Source organism: Fundulus heteroclitus, chromosome 9 (assembly GCF_011125445.2).
Source record: "Fundulus heteroclitus isolate FHET01 chromosome 9, MU-UCD_Fhet_4.1, whole genome shotgun sequence".
Taxonomy (NCBI): domain Eukaryota; kingdom Metazoa; phylum Chordata; class Actinopteri; order Cyprinodontiformes; family Fundulidae; genus Fundulus; species Fundulus heteroclitus.
In genome coordinates, this window is record NC_046369.1 from 30,828,580 (window position 1) to 30,846,219 (window position 17,640).

General features: G+C 43.4%; 1 protein-coding gene across 1 annotated transcript; it reads right to left on the minus strand.

Moving 5' to 3' along the window:
- Window positions 1-654: 654 nt before the first annotated feature.
- rabggta (Rab geranylgeranyltransferase subunit alpha) lies at window positions 655-15,779 on the minus strand. The gene is made up of 17 exons (XM_012866441.3): window positions 15,675-15,779; window positions 15,307-15,347; window positions 14,012-14,122; window positions 12,345-12,469; window positions 12,053-12,240; window positions 11,664-11,921; window positions 11,475-11,558; window positions 6,865-6,947; window positions 6,508-6,603; window positions 4,807-4,912; window positions 4,661-4,712; window positions 4,485-4,573; window positions 2,665-2,753; window positions 2,467-2,583; window positions 2,254-2,367; window positions 2,002-2,089; window positions 655-1,375 (listed from the first exon to the last, which is right to left on the minus strand). Exons 2-17 carry the CDS (start codon window positions 15,307-15,309, stop codon window positions 1,227-1,229), a joined length of 1,752 nt encoding a protein of 583 aa, XP_012721895.2. The 5' UTR covers window positions 15,310-15,347; window positions 15,675-15,779; the 3' UTR covers window positions 655-1,226.
- Between the last annotated feature and the right edge of the window lie 1,861 nt (window positions 15,780-17,640).

Consider the following 17,640-nt stretch of genomic DNA (forward strand, 5'->3'; position numbering starts at 1 on the left):
TTACTCAGATTTGATGCACTATACCAACACATAGTAGTGAACGCTTGTGTATGAATAAACATCAGAAATAGGAGGTATTTAACTGTTATTTAGAGTCATTTACGTTGATGCACTTGAATAAAAGCTAATACAACCAATTAAGATCAGAAATGTCTGCCTAAACTGAGTCTACCTGGTTAACTGGAAGATGGATGGAGCCAAATAAAAAGGATAATTGTGAAAGCAAACTAGATGACTGGACAAAAATGTCAGTCGCCAGCTGCATAAAGCCGATTGTTATACCAAAGAAGACCTGTAGACGTAAGGGCAGCGAAAGGTGTTTCTGCAACGGATTGACTCAGGTGGGCTAAAGACAAAAGATGTTCGCAAGATTTTTATTTGTAAGAAAAAGAAAAAAACGACATATAAAAACCACTCCTTTCTTTTCATGGCTACCCGCCACCTTTATGCTCCTTCACATAAAATACCACATTTGTGTTTGTAACATGAATCTATCTGAAAAAGGATAAGGGTTCTGCATGTTTTGTAAGGTATTGTGTGCCTCAAATTAGTTTTGAAATATCTGGCCAGATAGAAAATGCTTCCACAGCTCAGATGCATTCAGGAAATTATATATAAAAAAAAAAAACTGGAAGAACACAAACGAAGGCTTGCTGGAAGGCAATGACACAATGTGTGCTGTTCTTTATTGAATCTACTGTGCAACAGTATATTGTCGTTTAAATGTTTCGGGTAACCGTTAAAAACAGTGAGAACGAGAACTACATGATGCTCCAATCAACCTGCAGGAGCCGTGAGCCAGCATTGCCGCACGCCGATCCATATCCACTTCACACCTCCTCCGTGTTTCTGCATGCATTACGAGACGGGACATCCGTACAGAGCGCACGGACCAAGAAACGCGTTGTGCGTTATCGTGCATTCACTCCCTCACATTAAAACATTTGACTGTAGACTTAAGAGTGAGACTTAGAGTGAGACAGGTGTTAGACGAATCCGCTCTGAACCATCCTGCTGTCAGAGCTCGGAGCGTTGGCTGTGACTGACAGTCTCCCAACAAACAGAGGCACGAGACACTTAATAAACACTTAATAAACAAAATAATAAAAAAAAGAGCGCGAGAGAGAGAGAGAGAGAGAGAAGACTGAGGTTTTCATTCTGCTACCGAACACAGCCGAAGACGGACAGACGAGTGAACGACAGGGCGCTGACGGCGGCGCCTCTGATCAGAGCAGGAGGTCCGTGACGGAGGGCAGCAGCTCGGCCAACTCCGACTCCACGTTGGCCGTCTGAGTGACGGGGTTGCCGCGGAGATCAAGGCGCTTCAGCTTGGGGCAGGAGGCCAGAGGCTGAAGATCTGCCGGCGTGGAAATCTCTGCGAGGTTTGGGTTAATGAAAAATAAAAACACAGAAAGAGGCCCCGCCTGCAACGGCGGACAACACCGGTGTAAATGTTAAGAGCCACGCGTTGAATCCGACGCTGGGATGTGAATCGAGGTTCCCCCCCGTCTAAAAGCGCGGCTGTCACTGCAGAGACGAAGAAAAATAGCCCGGGTGTCATGACCTGCAAACCTCATTAATTCCTCTCCTGCGCGCAAAAGGAAGCGAAGCATGAGGAGGGATGGGCTTTGTGGCAAAGACGTGTCGCTAAGTGTCTCCTCTTCTCTTAATGTGATGCCCCCCCCCCCCGCAGCATTTAATTACTTCAAGTTTCACGTGACATAAATTATGCATGCGCTGAGCTGAAGAGAATGGAGATGAGCGCCGATTTCTACCAACGCTGTCAACAGCGGCCGCCGAGAGGAGAATTCGTTTTACGTCACCCTGCACCAGCTACCCCGGTCTCTCTCTCTCTGACCGGCCCGGGATTTCTTTGGCTTCCAAAAAACGGGGACTCTGCATGCAATCGCCTCCCCGTGGCTCCGCTGCCAACAAAGATCCAGAGCCGGATTGTCTCCAACAGGCCCGCCGCTGCATATTAATCTGAAGGTTTAAGGATACGGTTGTTCTTCAAGGAGACTTCCTCCAGTTTGGGAAGGTGATAAACTCCCTCCAGGTTCTCTATTGAGTTGTTATCAGCCTCCACAACCTGCGAGTTAAGACAGCGATTTAATTGCAAGAAACAGGCAGCCAAAAAAAAAAAAAAAAAAAAAAGTCTCCCCACTGCTCCGGCCCGCTGACGGCAAAGCGAGGAAAACAAACAGCTCCGCTTTAGGAGGAGGCAATTAGACAGGGAGTTGGTGGCGCTCTCACCTCCAAGCACTGCAGCATCGCAAACTGCGGAGGCAGCCGCCGCAGCTGATTGGACGACAGGTTGATGTGAGTGACTAATAACAGCTGGTCCAGGTGGCATAACGTGGTCAGGTTCTGGTGGACACAAGAGAACAAATTGCTTTTCAGCATCTCCTTTGACAGAAAACTTTTTTTTTGTCCCCCTTATTGCCTGTTTAAAAATTCAGGACCAACCCTGTCGGAAATGCTGAAGACTCGCACTTCGGCGTACTCCATTTTCAGGATGGTGTTCTCGATCATGAACTTGCTGCACAGGTCACCGTAATATGCAGAGCGCATGGAGTCCACTTCCTGGACGTGGGAAGGGGAGCGCGCTCAGTCAGTCAGTCGTCTGAACAAACACGCTTAGAGGCCCGCGCGGATGGTACTCACTTTGAGTGTCTGGAAATGAGCGAGGGTCTCCTTCTCGTACCCAAGAGGGTCTAGTGCCCTCATCAGGAGGATAATGGTCAGCAAGCACCCTTCAGAGGAAACCAAGGATGGTTAGTCAGCGTGTGAGGGTGGCAACGCCAGCGGCCGGACACTTTAATAGCTGGTGTGTGTTTTTTTTTCACAGTGCCAGTCAGACGATTACATGCAGTCATTATAGGAATGGATGTCCTGATGTTGGGCTAGGAGTGACGCATTTAGGGTCAATGACTCGATGCAATCTGCTGGGTTTTCCTGAGATAGAAAATCAATTTGAATAATAAACTGAACTTGACTGCTTGATACGTAGGATTAATTGGAATGGAGGCATTTGACCTGTAAAGTGCCTTAAAACGACACGTGTTGCGAATTTGCTCTGTGTAACTAAACTGGACTGGGTTGTTTTTATTCCGGATTTGAAATACTATACACTCGGTTAAAAATTTAGAAATACTAAATCCACTCCCTAATATGTGGGGTAAATGTCTCTTAGGATTGTTCAGCTGATTACACCCAAACGGTACTGGAAGGTGATGGCAGGGAAAAACTACATTCCTTTGTCTGACTTGGACACACTCCCAAACGGGATGGCGTTTCCTCAAGTGTCATCAGAAGAAGAATGTGTCACCAGAAGGGTGTTATCTGAATTTAGCATCTGAACTCTTATGTGTGTCTTAAGTAACTAAATAAACGCACGCATCTAATCCACACAGGGCACATGTCCCAATAATCAAACCTACTTTGTTTTACGATCAGTTGAACAAATTCTTACTTTTAAAAGGCCAAACAATGCAAATATTCAATGAACAAATTATTACTAGGATGTTGCAGAGAAACCAGACCCTTTTTTTTTTCCTTTTAAAAACAGGTTGGTCTTCCGGTACGGCCCTGGTTTTCAATCCTGGTAAGCTTCCAAAAGGTTTAAGGTCAGGTCAGTCCAGAAGCTTAAGCTGGTTTATCCACCCAAGATCAGAAATTCAGGTTTCAGCAGTAGCTGTTGAGTTAAGGAGGAGATGAAGAATTACGAGGTGGTTTTTCCATCCCCTCTGTGGGAATATGCCTGTACCGACAGCAGCAGCACAGCCTGAGGAACAGAGCCAGATGCTGCCGCCACCATGCTCAACAGTGGTACCGTGATCTTTGGTTCCAAAGCCTCGCCTTTACTTCTCCAAACCTTTTCTGCTTGTCACTGTGGCCAAACAGTAAGGAGATATTAAGGCACGCCGGTGTAGAGGACTGCAAATTTCAGTCCCGCTGATATGTGCGGATTTATTTTTACCGGCTTTTCTTTCTTTGCTGGGACCGTCTAAGTCCATGTTGATGTTGATGACAGCGGACAGAGACACCGTTGTCTCAATACGGTCCACTTCATCATCGGCTTGATCCCTGGTGGCTTTCATCTGATGTTGACAGATCGGGGTCAGGGTGGTTGAACTTTGCACACAATTGGGTGTTGCAAGATGACGATGATCTTCAACACACATTAAAAGCTCTGGCCTGACTACACTCTGACCTCAATCCTTTGAAAAGTTCAGGAATTATGATTAAAAGCCAGGAAACTAACCGCTCTGCTATTTCTGAGACAAAAAGTGGCTTAATATCCAGCAGATAATGCCAGGACTCAAGAAACTTTGAATTAAATTTAATTCTTCTCATAATGCTGCATCATGATTTGACACTGGAAAATAAACCCTTTAAATGCATCATTAAAAGCCCACAATGAACTGGATGTTCATATTGACGATGAGCGTTTTGGACGTTACAGATTTGAAGTCTGCACCTACATTTATTCAGGGGCTCCAGTTCTTGTAGCTGGTTGACGGACTGCAGCTCCGACTGCAACACCGAGGTCTTCTCTACAGAGAGTTCGCTCCTACACAGGGAGACGGCGCCATCAGGTCTGCCATCTTAAAGAAATGCATCTAAAACTTGCCTAATTGGCTGCAAAAAAAAACAGTACCTGAACAGTTCGAGGTCTGTAGCAGTGTCCCGGCACCAGCTCTCGCTCCGGCCTTCAGGTGTAAGAGGTTCACAGTGAAACAATGGGAAATATTAATAAAAAAAAGCGCAGAACGTGACAAGTCCAGAGAGTGGTCTATACGTTACCCGTGTACAGGGCACAGTCCCGGTGGGCGTGTTTTTCAGTCCAATGCACGGTCAGATTGTGTTCGTTGGTGATATCGCTTATCGTTCCTGGAGGAAGGTCGCAGATCTGAGCAGATGCTAAGGTCACGAGGGGCACAAGGCATGAATTATTCAGTCCACACGGAGGGGGGGAATAAAATCAAACCGTATCTGATTCAGACGGAAATGTGTCACTTTTGAACGGACCTGCCCAGAATCAAGGTGTGAGTGAGCAAAATCAAACGATGGTCTTATTTCCAGAAGCGAAACACGGTGGAAGAGCAGAGCACAGAGCCAGCGATAGGTGAGAGAAAAGAACTACAACTGTCTGCGTTCAACGGCTCTCTTGGAAAGGACTTGTAAAAAGCAGCACACTGTAATCATTTTAGTGCATTAATGTAATGGGGGAATGCATGTGAAGAAGCAATCGTTTTAAACTCCCCAGTGCAGCATTTACTGGCACCCCTGTGGTCGGTACTTTGTCCAACCACCTTTAGCCAGCAGGACCATATTTAGTCCTAGCTCTTAAATCATGGACTGTTCCTCTTATTCCACTAATTTTATCTCGATTGCCCAGATTTCTGAGTCGTCTTACGATTTTTTTCCTCTTCACCTCAGTCTCCAGGTATTGCAAATCCCTCGTGATGCCGTGCACTAACGATAGAAAACCAACGGTCATGCCATGCGCTGCTTTTCCCCTTATTTATCCTCGGTTTTCCACCAGATGCGCCCGCAGCGCATCTGGTGGAAGTCAAAGCTTAACGTTTTAAAGCACACCGTTCCAGTTAGAAGATCAGTAAAGTTGAGCAAACATGTTTCCAGATGTCGTTGCAGGACAGATGTGGCCTTTTTTTGTTGCATCACTCGGGATGTAGATGGCATCTGAACGTCATGGAGACACGGAAACGCCCTCAAGATATCAGAATTTGCTGCAGTTCTCCGACAGTGAGATTTGGATTTCAAAATATGGATTTAAAAATTAATAATTGTAATTTTCTACTTTTATTAGTGCAGAACTACAAGTACACTAGTGATACTTTTTTTTGTTTAAAAAGGAACATCCGTCTGCCGACTCAGACGGAGATAAAGAGCTCTGATCAAGGAGCCAGCAGAGATAGTATCCTTACTGTGAATGAGTGGAAATGGGGGAACCGCTCATTGCAGCTTGAGTAAAAGCGTGAAATGAGGCTGTGCAGTTATGCTGCACATTTAACCCCAGAGCTGACGGTCTGATGAATAATCAGAGAAAACGTCCAGCGAGGTTTGCTCTCGGCTCACTTTTGAGAAGTCTTGAGAGCCCCGCTCGGGCTGCAGGCGCTTTAATCAAGTGGAGGGGCCGGAGAACGTGCGCCAAGGGGAGTTGTTTATTTCCTCTTTTAAATAAATCACCATAAAACCATTTTCTGGGTTGTTCTCAAACACAACTGTGAATATATAAAGCAACCGGCTTGTCTGTGCAGTTCAGAGACATAACAGCCGTTAAACGTTTCATCTGAAAAACCTCTTCCTGATGACATATGTGCTCTATCCCAGCATCTAAACGTTGAGCCAGACCTGAAGGGGAACGACAAACTAATGTTAAACAAAACCAACATAAAAGAGCAAGAAATGTTCCCAGCAGTGTTATCATTAACAAACAGGCAGCAGATAAAGAAAAGCGTTGGTGCATTAAAAAAAGGATACCCAGACTGGACTGTGTTTGAAGTGTGGGTGGACGCTGCGCCACTCCACTCTCTGAGGCTGGCCGTCAAGGACCAGGAGCAGGACGCCCGACCGCGCCTGGAGAGGAGAAAGCATAAAGACGGGGCGCTAAGCGGAGACATAATACCCGCGATTATCATCAGGCAGACACCCGGAAAGCACAGCAAGTTCGTCCAACTCGCCGTTTCACAACCAACCTATCAGACCTGAATAAGAAACAGCAACTGTAATGCAGCTTTGTGGAGAAAGGGGGAAGACTTGTTGGAGAACGTGTGACCCTACGCAGAGACGTGCAGCACGAACGCAGACAGCGACTAAAGAAAGAAGAGAGATACTGACATTGACAGGCCTGGAGAAGGCGACGGCGACTCTCTCCTCCTCCCGACTGACGTACACACAGCTGATCATCTCCTCACGCTCCGCTGGTAACAAATTCAAAAAAGAAAACACACACGCGTCAAAACTCTTGTTCAAGGAATTACAAATCAAGAGTTCAATGACGTCCTCCTAAAGGAGTAAGGTCTTTACTGTCGTGCCAGCAAGGATGCGAGCCGTCAGGATCGTCCAGATGTTTTGAATTCCAATCAGGTATTGGTTGTTCTCTTTTAGAGTCCCAGCTTTGGTACTGCCTTGCAAAGCTCAGAGGGAAGACATGGCCTTTGAGGACATCTTTGGGTCTTAAAGTTCTTTGGCCACAGATGACAGGAAATGAAAGATCTGATGGTTATGTGGTGGCGGTCGGCATCACTAGGGCCTTAAATAGATCTGTAACAAACCTTGAACAGCTGTCCAACCTTGCTTGTGATGGTGCATTGTGGGAGGCTTTGCTCGGGCCGCTTGGCATTCCTGCCACGTTAAACAACAGAAAGTCTTTTTGCCACCAGGGTGTGGGGCTGAGAGTGTAAATGCCTGACAGAAAATGAAAATGATCCGTGCTCACATTTTATTTTTTTGACACTCAAAGGCCAATGGTGTTTTTTTTTTTTTTGTTGTTGTTGGTTTAGTGAGCTGCTCAGTGGAGCAGATGGTGGAACTGTAGAAGGTACTGGGTTTGATTCCTGGCCTGGTCTCTTTCTGTATGACGTTTGCATGTTCTCCCTGCTTCCTCCCACAGTCCGAAAACACGACTGTAAGGGTCTCTCCAAAGGGCCCTCATGTATGAATGTGGTTGGTTGTTCTGTGCCTCTCTGTGCTGTGATGGACTGGCTGCCTGTCCAGGGTGCACTTGACTTTCACCCAGTAGGATGGATGGATGGATGTGTTGTCTCTTCCTCCTGTTTTTTTTTTTTCTTTCCCTCCATTTCAAAGCGCTCCTTACAGCCTGGTAATGATCCAGCCAGCACAAATTGTGACTATGTCTCATGTCTGTGCCAGTCTAGCATTTTGACAGTGACTGTATTCTACCCTTAGCTTAATGAGAAAAATGAAAGGCCAGTTTCAAAAAGCATTGTAGTTAAAATATTTAACAGCTTGTTGTAGTCAAAGCTTTGATCTTTTTAAACTAAAAAAAAAACAAGAAGAGGCCGTCTTATCTTGACTATAGGTCAAGATTATAGCTGTCTATACATATCTTTAGATAGATAGATAGATAGATAGATAGATAGATAGATAGATAGATAGATAGATAGATAGATAGATAGATAGATAGATAGATAGATAGATAGATAGATAGATAGATAGATAGATAGATAGATAGATAGATAGATAGATAGATAGATAGATAGATAGATAGATAGATAGATAGATAGATAGATAGATAGATAGATAGAATCTTGACTTATAGTTATATATAATCACACAGCTATTTATTTGGCTTATTTATAATACTTGAAAATCTATATATGCACATCTATATCCAAATACATTAGTCTGTACTGTATGCAAGCTAAAAACCTTGACGTGTGAACCTGCGCCCAACGACGCGTCTACGTATATGATGTCTATGGTGCTGCCGCTCAACTCTGTGAAACTATGTAGCGATATTAGTGCCTTCTGTTTGAGCGCGCAGGAACCAATTCAAGCGCGCAGTGAGACAACTCTCAACGCTCAAAACCGCTCTGGCGCGCGCTCAACTCTGAAAAACTTTTCTCATTCTTCTGTCCTCACGCTCAGTTCCATCTTTGCTCGAACGCACCTGCTCATTCCACGCTCAACACCTCAACAGCTGTGCGCTTGCTCGGCTGTCTCTGCGCTCGCGACTTCAAAAACTGTCCACCTCACCAGCCAATCACAGACAGGTTATTTTCCCCATCCAATCGGAGTATGGCTTGCAAATACTGCATTCAGATGGATTAAAGAAATTACTAAACATCACAGAGGGATTGAAGAAAAACAAATAAAAAGTGTAATATTTTAGCCTAAAATATTTAGGCTAAAGTATTAAGACTAAAATATTAGAGTTACTAAGTGAGGTGTGAAAAATGTTTTAGTCTCTTTTCTTTCCAGCTTCTGGGAGGTGATGCAAAAATTTATTCTGATCATAATCATCATCATTGTCATCATTATCTAAAGAGCACTTTAACACGAGGTAAAACAAAGTGCCAAACATCAGAAATACATCAGATAAGAGATAATGAAATGCTTGGTTGTTAAAATAGCAATAGGTTTAAATTGTGTATAATTAGCCTAAAAAGTAAATCGGAATATGGAACGTGTTGGCGTCTTTTTTATTATTATTTAATTTGATGTCTCCTGTTGACGTGAATTCAGTTTGACATTGGCATCTGTTTAGTTCAGTGTGGGGGGGGGGGGGGGGGGCGTGGTTATCTTTGTTTCCTGCAGTAGAGGATTTTCCATCATACCGTATTCAGGTTTATTTTTTCCATCTGAAAAGATATTTTTGTAGACATGATGTAATGTTTGCTTCCTTTGATGAAGGACCAACGGCGCTTTGCGACCGGGGAGATCTTCTTAAACTTGTCAACACCTATTTTGCTAATCGCATATTTGGTCGCAGCAGCCGAGAATCTCCTAAATACTGAAGATTTGTCTCTGAGCTCCACGGATGGAGGGAGCTTCCCATCCCTGAATCTGGGTTCAAGCTGCCTTTTGAACTCCTCTAGAGCCAGCTCCCACAGGACGCTTCCATAATCTGAGCTACACCCTCTGGTTGAGTTTGGTTTGGGAATGAAGGAGTCGCTGCATAGAAGCAAATCTTCCTGTAAACGTTTGGATTTAGGCAGCTGCTTTTTTTTGGGGGGCGCGGTTTTAGAGGAAACGGCTGTGCATTGCACAAGTATTCACACCCCTTTAACTCTTTCCCCTTTTTTCACATTGCTAGCATAAGAAAACCAGAGGTTGTATGTTCGGTTTTCCTCCCACACATTGTTTTGCATGTATGTTGCCATGAAAAAAAAAAAGTTTTTTCCCCTTTACACACTTAATTTTTTTTTTCCTTACTAAATGTCGCAGATCATCAAACACATCTTCATATCAGACAAAGATAACCTGAGTAAATTAAAACAATTATCAAATGATTTCAATTATTGAACCGTTTTCATTCAGCCACATGGAGGGGGTGGGGGAGCTCTAATGTTTACGGTCACAACACATCTCGCATCATAATCACATCTATGTCCAGACTTTGACTAGGCCACTCCAAAACCTCTGCTTTAATTTTATCTGAAGGCATTCAGAGGTGGCCTCGTCGGTGCGCTTCAGACCGCTGTCCTGCTGGATGACGGCCGGACTTTCCCCGCCGTGATGTCCTAGTAGCAGAATTCACAGTTCCATCAAAATCGGGCAACTTGTCCCAGTTCAGAAGAAACAAACAGGCCCTTAACAAAATAGGTACGATGATTTTTTTCTGGAACGCTACATTCGCTTTAAGACATGAAACACATCATCCAAAATACTCCACTTTTGTCTCATCGTTCCAGAGAATATTCCCAAAAGTCTTCAGGATCATCGAGGAGTTTTTTGTTCTGGCAAATGTAAGACGGGCTTTTGTGCGATGTGTGGTCCAGCAGTGGTTTTAACCTTGGCACGCTCCCATGGTTCTAATTTTACCAGTCTCCTTCTTAAGGTTGAATTATGAACATTGATCTTAACTGAGGCGAGTGAAGCCTGCAGTGCCGTCCATGTTTTTCAATGAGTCGTTGATGTGCTTTTGGAGGAGCTTTGGTAGGCGGGGCCACTCCTGGGAGGTTCACCACTGCTCCATGTTTTATCCTGGAGGCTTTGTAGCCCTCTCCAGGGTGATAGATCTACATGATCTTCATCCTCATCTGTCCTTGAATTTCCTTAGACTGGGAGATGGTGATCTTTGGGCCTACTTCATATCATCGCACAGGTTCTCTTCAACTGACTGCTTGATTCTACGGGATCTGCCCGTAATCAGGGCTGGGTGTGATTAGTGAAAATTAACTCAACAGTTGCAACAAATCTGGCTAATTACAGTTAATTTATGATTTAATGAGGAGGGCAATTACTTTTTCCACTTAGGTTGGTTTGGATCCCCCCCCCCCTCTCCCCGTTAATAAGGGAATTCCTGGTTATTTGTATACAATCACGTTAAATTAAAATTTGTTTGATGATCTGAAACATTTAAGTGGGACAAAGCAAAAACGTAAGAAATCAGGAAGGGAGAAACAGCTTTAAAAGCACATTGTGCGTATTTTAAACATTTTATTGGTTATGCGTTGAAGATCTTCCTAACCAGGCATCCTTTTCCTTCCACTTAATAAACATGCTCTACCTCTTCTTGCTGTATCACATAAAATCTAAATAAAAACAGCTTTTTGTGTTGTTGTCAGTCCTATTAATCAATTTCTAGTCATTTTTATTTTTTGCCAGAACTTTTTTTTTTGTTACAAAATTCCAAAATAAAATAAAAAAGCTAATATTTTTTGAATCTATGCCTCTTGGACACCTCATCAACGGCAGTGATTATGAGTAGCTCCAACATCTGAATGCCCCACTGTTTTAAAGACACATTTAAAGTCACATACCTCTGCCTAGAAGCCAGCGGTAATAGAACCAAGCGCTCTGGTCATTTGGGTCGGTGAAAAAGGCGTTCTGCACCAGCTCATACTCTGAAACAAAGGCATGGCACATCAACACGATCAGCTGAACGCAGATATTCAGGCTTAGACTGCCCCCTGTCTGCTGCCGCGCCGCATTGCTCTCAGCGCTCTCACCTTTGAGCAGCTGCTCCTCGCACACCCGATGGGAGTGGGTCTGGGGGCAGGGCGGAGAGGGGGAGTGAGGAGGGTCGCCTCGCTGCGAGGGGCGCTCGGGAGACTCTGGGTGGAGCAGCGGCAGCAGGGTGCTGCGGTAGTGCCAGCTGGAATAGTTGGAGAAGTTGGAGCCTATGAGGCGATCGGTGAACTCCAGCTCCTGCTTCACCGGCACGTCGGACATCTTCACGACCATGCGCCGGTAATCCCAGCAGTGGACTGGGAGGGAGGGGAGATCATGAAAAGGGGGCAACGATGAAGCGGGGATGTAAAGTAAATGGGAATTATACAAAATATTGACATTTTTAGAGTGGAAAAAAAAAAAAAAGCGGCTTCCACGTTTGACTCACAGTTGCGGTCGTCGAGGCTTAAGCAGCGATCGCACAGGCTCAGCTCTCTGGCCCAGGCCGGGCGAGGCAGACGGGCTGAGACCCAGCCTCGGTGGTGCCAGCTGCCGTAAGACTTTGGATTCACTTTCAGGCAAGACTCCAGGAAGGACAACTCGGCCTCATAGATCTTCTGCACCTCATCCTCGTCCCTGAATGAGACACGGAGAAACAGAGTCGTCATTCTGCTCCTACGTCTCTGATGGCTCGGCCTCCGGACACGGAGAAGAAGCGCGACAACGGGAGAACGGCTCACTTGACAGTTTCCAGATGCGTCAGGATTTCCCTTCGGTAGTTCCAGAGGGTTGCAAAGTCAGGGTTCGACGAAAGGAGCTGCTGAGTCAGCTGCAGAGCCTCGTCGTCAAAGACGGCGTCCTTCCTCTAACGCGGTGGAAGCAGAGACGAGGAAGGAGGAGAAACAGAGTGGTAAGCATATACCGCGCTGTAAATAAATTCATTAAAAAAAAAACAGCACTGTGTTCCTCATTTTCTCACTGCACTTTAACCTCACCTATATGGTCCATCCACATCTGCATAACTAAAGGCAAAGGATATTTGATTTTCAATTTCAGAGTGCCATGTAAATGTTTTCAGCCTATTTCAGTCCATACTCTGCAAAACCACTTTTCTTTTTGCCACAGTCTCTCAATACCAGCATATGAACTTTGACTGGACCACTCAAACATATAAACAATCAAGGGTTCTCTTATATTTAGCTCTAAACATCTTCCAGTCAAATTTGACCAGTTTTCCTGTCTGTGTTGAAGAATAGCCTTCCCACAGCATGATTCAGTTACATTTTAAGCAGTTCAATTGTATTTATATAGCGCCAATTCATGAAACATGTCATCTCAAGGCACTTTCCAAAGTCAAATTCAATCAGATTATACAGATTGGTAAAAAAAAAAAATGTCCTGTCTAAGGAAACCCAGCAGGTTGCATTAAGTCTTGATAAGCAGCATTCACTCCTGGAGAAGTGTAGAGCAACAGGGAGAGTCGTCTGCATTGTTGATGGCTTTGGAGCAATCCCTCATACTGAGCATGCATGAAGCGACAGTGGAGAGGAAAACTCCCCTTTAACGGGAAGGAAAACCTCCAGCAGAATCAGGCTCAGTGTGTATGCTCATCTGCCTCGACCGTTAGAGAAGACAGAGCAGAGACAAAATAAGCTCAGAAGCACACATTGATCCAGGAATCCTTTCTACGTTCTATGGTAATAGCAGATGATCGGCCCCCTTGGATAATGTCACAGCTAACAGAACGACAGACCAGGTGTACCTACTATGAAGAAAAAAATGACAGAACAAAAAGGTCAAAGACGAAATAATAATAAAGGAATGCAAATTGGTGAACCGTAGAACTCAGCAGTGTGAGAAAAATAGACCCTGATGTCCTCCAGCAGCCTAAGCCTATAGCAGCATAGGTGATGCTGTCATTACTATGTTTTATGGGGACGGGTGAGTTTAGGCTGAAGTGCGGCGTTAACTTAAAGCCACAGGGGGGCGGGAGCCAAGCGGGACAAAAAGCTGCTTTGGTCTCATCTGGGCTCCTTCTTTCACAGACTTGCACAGGCCCCCATCGTGGCTTGCCACAAACCTTAATCAGGACTTCCAAAGAGCTTTTCTCAGTAAACACTTTTAAAAGCCAATTATGTTTTAAACAGCACTACGTCTTTCTTCCTGCTGTGTTCCTTTGTCTTCATGACGCTATTTGTTCTCTAAAGTTCCCCTAACAAGGCTCTGAGGCCTTCACAAAACGGCTGGATCTACAGAGATTAATAACGCCACCAATAATAATAATAATAATATGTTATAGATCTCAGTGTTAAGAGTTTTAAAGAAAGTACAATTTAAGCAAATTACAAGAAGGCTTTCTATTTAAACATATAGGATTTATTTAAACAGACGGTGTGGCTGAAAGCACCTTGGAAAAGCAGGCGTCGCGTGCAGCCACATAGATCTTCAGCTTCTTCTCCCGCTCCTTCCTTTTCTCCTCCTCCTGCTGGGCTGTAGTTTTAACCTTCACGCGGCCATGCTGTCAGGAGCAGAAACAGGAGGAGGTGTAGTAGATGAACGTTACCTCGGCCAGCCAATCACATGAGCTCACATCCCAGCAGTTTGAGATGTTGTCCGTCGTTTACAGCAACCATGGGATGTCAGTGTGAGAGAGATTCATTTGTGACACTTTGCTTGGTTAGATCTTAAAAGATTTTTTTTTTTTTTTTTTACCCATGTATACTTAAAGATTACAGAGAATGATTCGAAAACCAAAAAGCAGCCAATGGGCACACGGTTATCTGGAGAAAAAGCCCGCTGGTGATGGTGGAGGTCAGAGCACTTTATTAACTCCTGATACCATGTGTGCAATAGGAAAAAATAAACTACTAGAGCTGGTTAATCAGCAGCTTTGAATTAATAATATGCAACAGCTTCAATGCCTTTTATCATTAATTGAAGCATAAACAGCCATGTGGTTGAAATTTATGCTGCTGGATGTGAGCAGGTCCTCTGATACCAGCTCCCAGACGTTTAACATGCCAGACAAACTCCATCTACTCCGTGGCAGGCTCCCTTTACTGGCGTAAATAGTGTGGAGCACCAGGCTTCTCTATAATAAATTTTTAAATATATCTTCTAAAGCCCCTTAAGGTGGTATTTGTTGTAAGATATATATGCAATGTAAAAGTGCTTAACTGAACTCGCTGTTTTCAGGATGTTGTAGCTTGAGGCACGTGTCCAACCTTGTATCACCATTCCAAGTAGTTTTACAGTGAAATTTAACTGTTTGGCTGGATTTATTTTTTTCCTTTGCTTGTGTCGATTTAGTCCATTTGTATTATTGCATAGACCTCTTATCAATTACAATACAACTAATATGCAGGATTCCAACACCTTTTTCACGACAAATTTCCATTACATCCATGGAAGTGGTGAATGGATGGATAGATAGATGTCATGAATGGATGTTTATGCCAACACAACAGGGAAAGATGTCAGAAATGTCACATTTTTACAGACTGTGTCAGAACCCTGGCCCTTATGGACGGCAGAGGAATGCACCTAAAGCAGTCTGGCTCATTCATATGCTGCAGCAGTCCTTTAATGCTGAATGACAACAACCCTCTAATTAAATCTTCTGTTACAGTAACTATTATAGAATCACATGACTTTATGCAGAAATGCATGTGTTGAAAGCAAACTGAAAAAATTGTCTCTTACCATTGCTGCTGATGGTGTGGGGAGGGGACGCCTTCAGAAATCTGTTTACATATGGAGAGAAACAGGATCAGGCCTGGATAATGACCAAATAAACAGCAACAGAGAGTATTACAGGCTAACAACGCAGTAGCGAACAACTAGAGCATAAACTCTGAGTCTGATTGCTGAGATCGGTTCACAGCCTGCCTACAAACGGGGAGCAGACTGACCCAGTGGTGTAAATGAGCTCAGATGGCAGTGAGCGCCACGGGGCAGGGCTCATTCACAGCTCCATGAAAACAGCACGCTTTGACCGAAAGCAGCGGAGGAATATCTAGTTCCAACACCGCACAACAAACAGCGGAGGATTACTCCAACCAAAACCTCACCTGCTCGCTTCCTAGGCAAAGAAGATGTTGAATCACTGTGCGATTTGACTTGTCATGTCAGGGTCTGTAACAACTACAATTACTCCTCTTCCGGCTCATGATAGTGACGTCAGGTTAGGCGTCTCAATTCCGGAAGGTGAGCAGCGGACAGCGGCGCGTTGTCTCCCTCTGGTGGAGAAAACTATACACGGCAGGTGGCGGGAGTGTCAAACTGACCGGCATTTGGTTTTCTTTGTTCTTTATGTCTCCATAATTAAAACACCAGGCTGACTACATCTCCCCTTGAAACATTTTGAACAGTAGGGAACTCGCAGGTTTGCTGGAAAGGGCCATTATTCCACGCACACGGTGGCTTTTAGGAGGAGACTGAGCAAAACAAGAATTGGATCTATATGGTGCCCGTTTGCCTGCTCATTCAGTCAAATATATACCAAAGTAGGCCAACAACAAATCTCTTAAAATATATATATATATATATATATATATATATATATATATATATATATATATATATATATATATATTTATATATATATATATATTGTAGTTAGACAAAAACTGGTCTATTTATAAACCAGCTGCTGCTTTGTTTCTGAAGACGGAGAATTGAACATTGTAATAGTTGTAAATTGGAAAGATATATATATATATATATATATATATATATATATATTGTTTGCTTATAGGTGCTAAAAATACTGATTATATTATCCGTTTTAGTGTAATTTCTAGCCACAAGGGGGCACTAGACCTGTAATTTTCAGGTTTAGCGCTGCTGCAGGCCAATGGCAGCACTTTTTTTTTAAATAAATTATATATGACATACAACATAAAGTTCTTTGTTCAATGAGAGCAATAAACACAACGTTGACACATAAATAATAAACAACCACGTCAGTGGTATGTATCATTACAAGTACTAGGGGATTTTAACAGACATGGGTCAGGGATTCTGAATTTGTCAAGAATTGTTTTCATCTGCATAGCTTTCTTTGTTAGGGATGTGTTTGATGCTTGAATTACAACTAAAGACTTCTTGGAGGAGGTAGTCAATTCTTGGTATGGAGTCGGTCCATTTGACTTTGTGGATGGGATATTTCCCGAGAAGTCTTTGTCTATGGCTTTATTACTTAAGTGGATAATGTCTCTCTTATCAAGTGCAATCCTCTGCCCAGTTTTCTGTTGTATATAGTGGTGCAAGTCAGTCCAAAATATTCTACTGTAGGTACAATGAAAAAAATAAACGGGGAACTGTTTCCATGCATGATTCACAGAAAGAAAAAGTGTAGTCAATTGTCAAGGATAAAATGTTCTAATGTCTATTTTACATGATAAATATGCTACATTTTGAAATAATTCTCCCTTACCTTGTAATTCAGGCATGTTTTTCTCCAGTTAACCAAACTAGGTTCCGGTCAAATTCACCATACAGAGAAGCCCAATAGGACCTTCCAGAGGGAAGAGCTACCTCTTGTAAAAGTAATTTTATAATTCTGTTGGAGTATTTCTTTTGACAAAAATCAACACCCCCATTACTAACTCATTTCTAGGTAGAGTTATAGTTTTATCAGTTGAATGTCGGTAGTTGTGGCATGCAATCGGGTGTAGCGTAGAAAACAATTTCATATTCTCTTGCTGTAACAGGCAATCAAAATTTATATAAAAATTCCTGATAAGAAAAGAGATTTCCTTCATCATCAAGCAGCTGTTTAACCAGTGTGATATTATGTTATTTCCAGTTCTTATGAAGAAGAGATTTCTTTTCTTTGTAATATATTTCCATTATTCCAGACACCTTGTAGGAGGGAAATTAGGTATATAAATAAGTTTCCAGGCAAGAAGGGCTTGTTTATAAAAGCAGGATTATTTCTGTTTCTCAATTTCATAATCATATTGTGACTTTTCTGGGCATATCCAGAGATAAAGATACATAGATGGATATAGAAATATCTTCTGCCTTAGACAG

Excerpts from the sequence above, each read along its gene's own strand:
- rabggta (XM_012866441.3), bottom strand. Across the intron at positions 12,241-12,344 it reads ACGCATCTGGAAACTGTCAA|GGACGAGGATGAGGTGCAGA; the intron begins GTGAGCCGTTCT and ends TGTCTCATTCAG. Across the intron at positions 11,559-11,663 it reads CGAGGAGCAGCTGCTCAAAG|AGTATGAGCTGGTGCAGAAC; the intron begins GTGAGAGCGCTG and ends CCTTTGTTTCAG.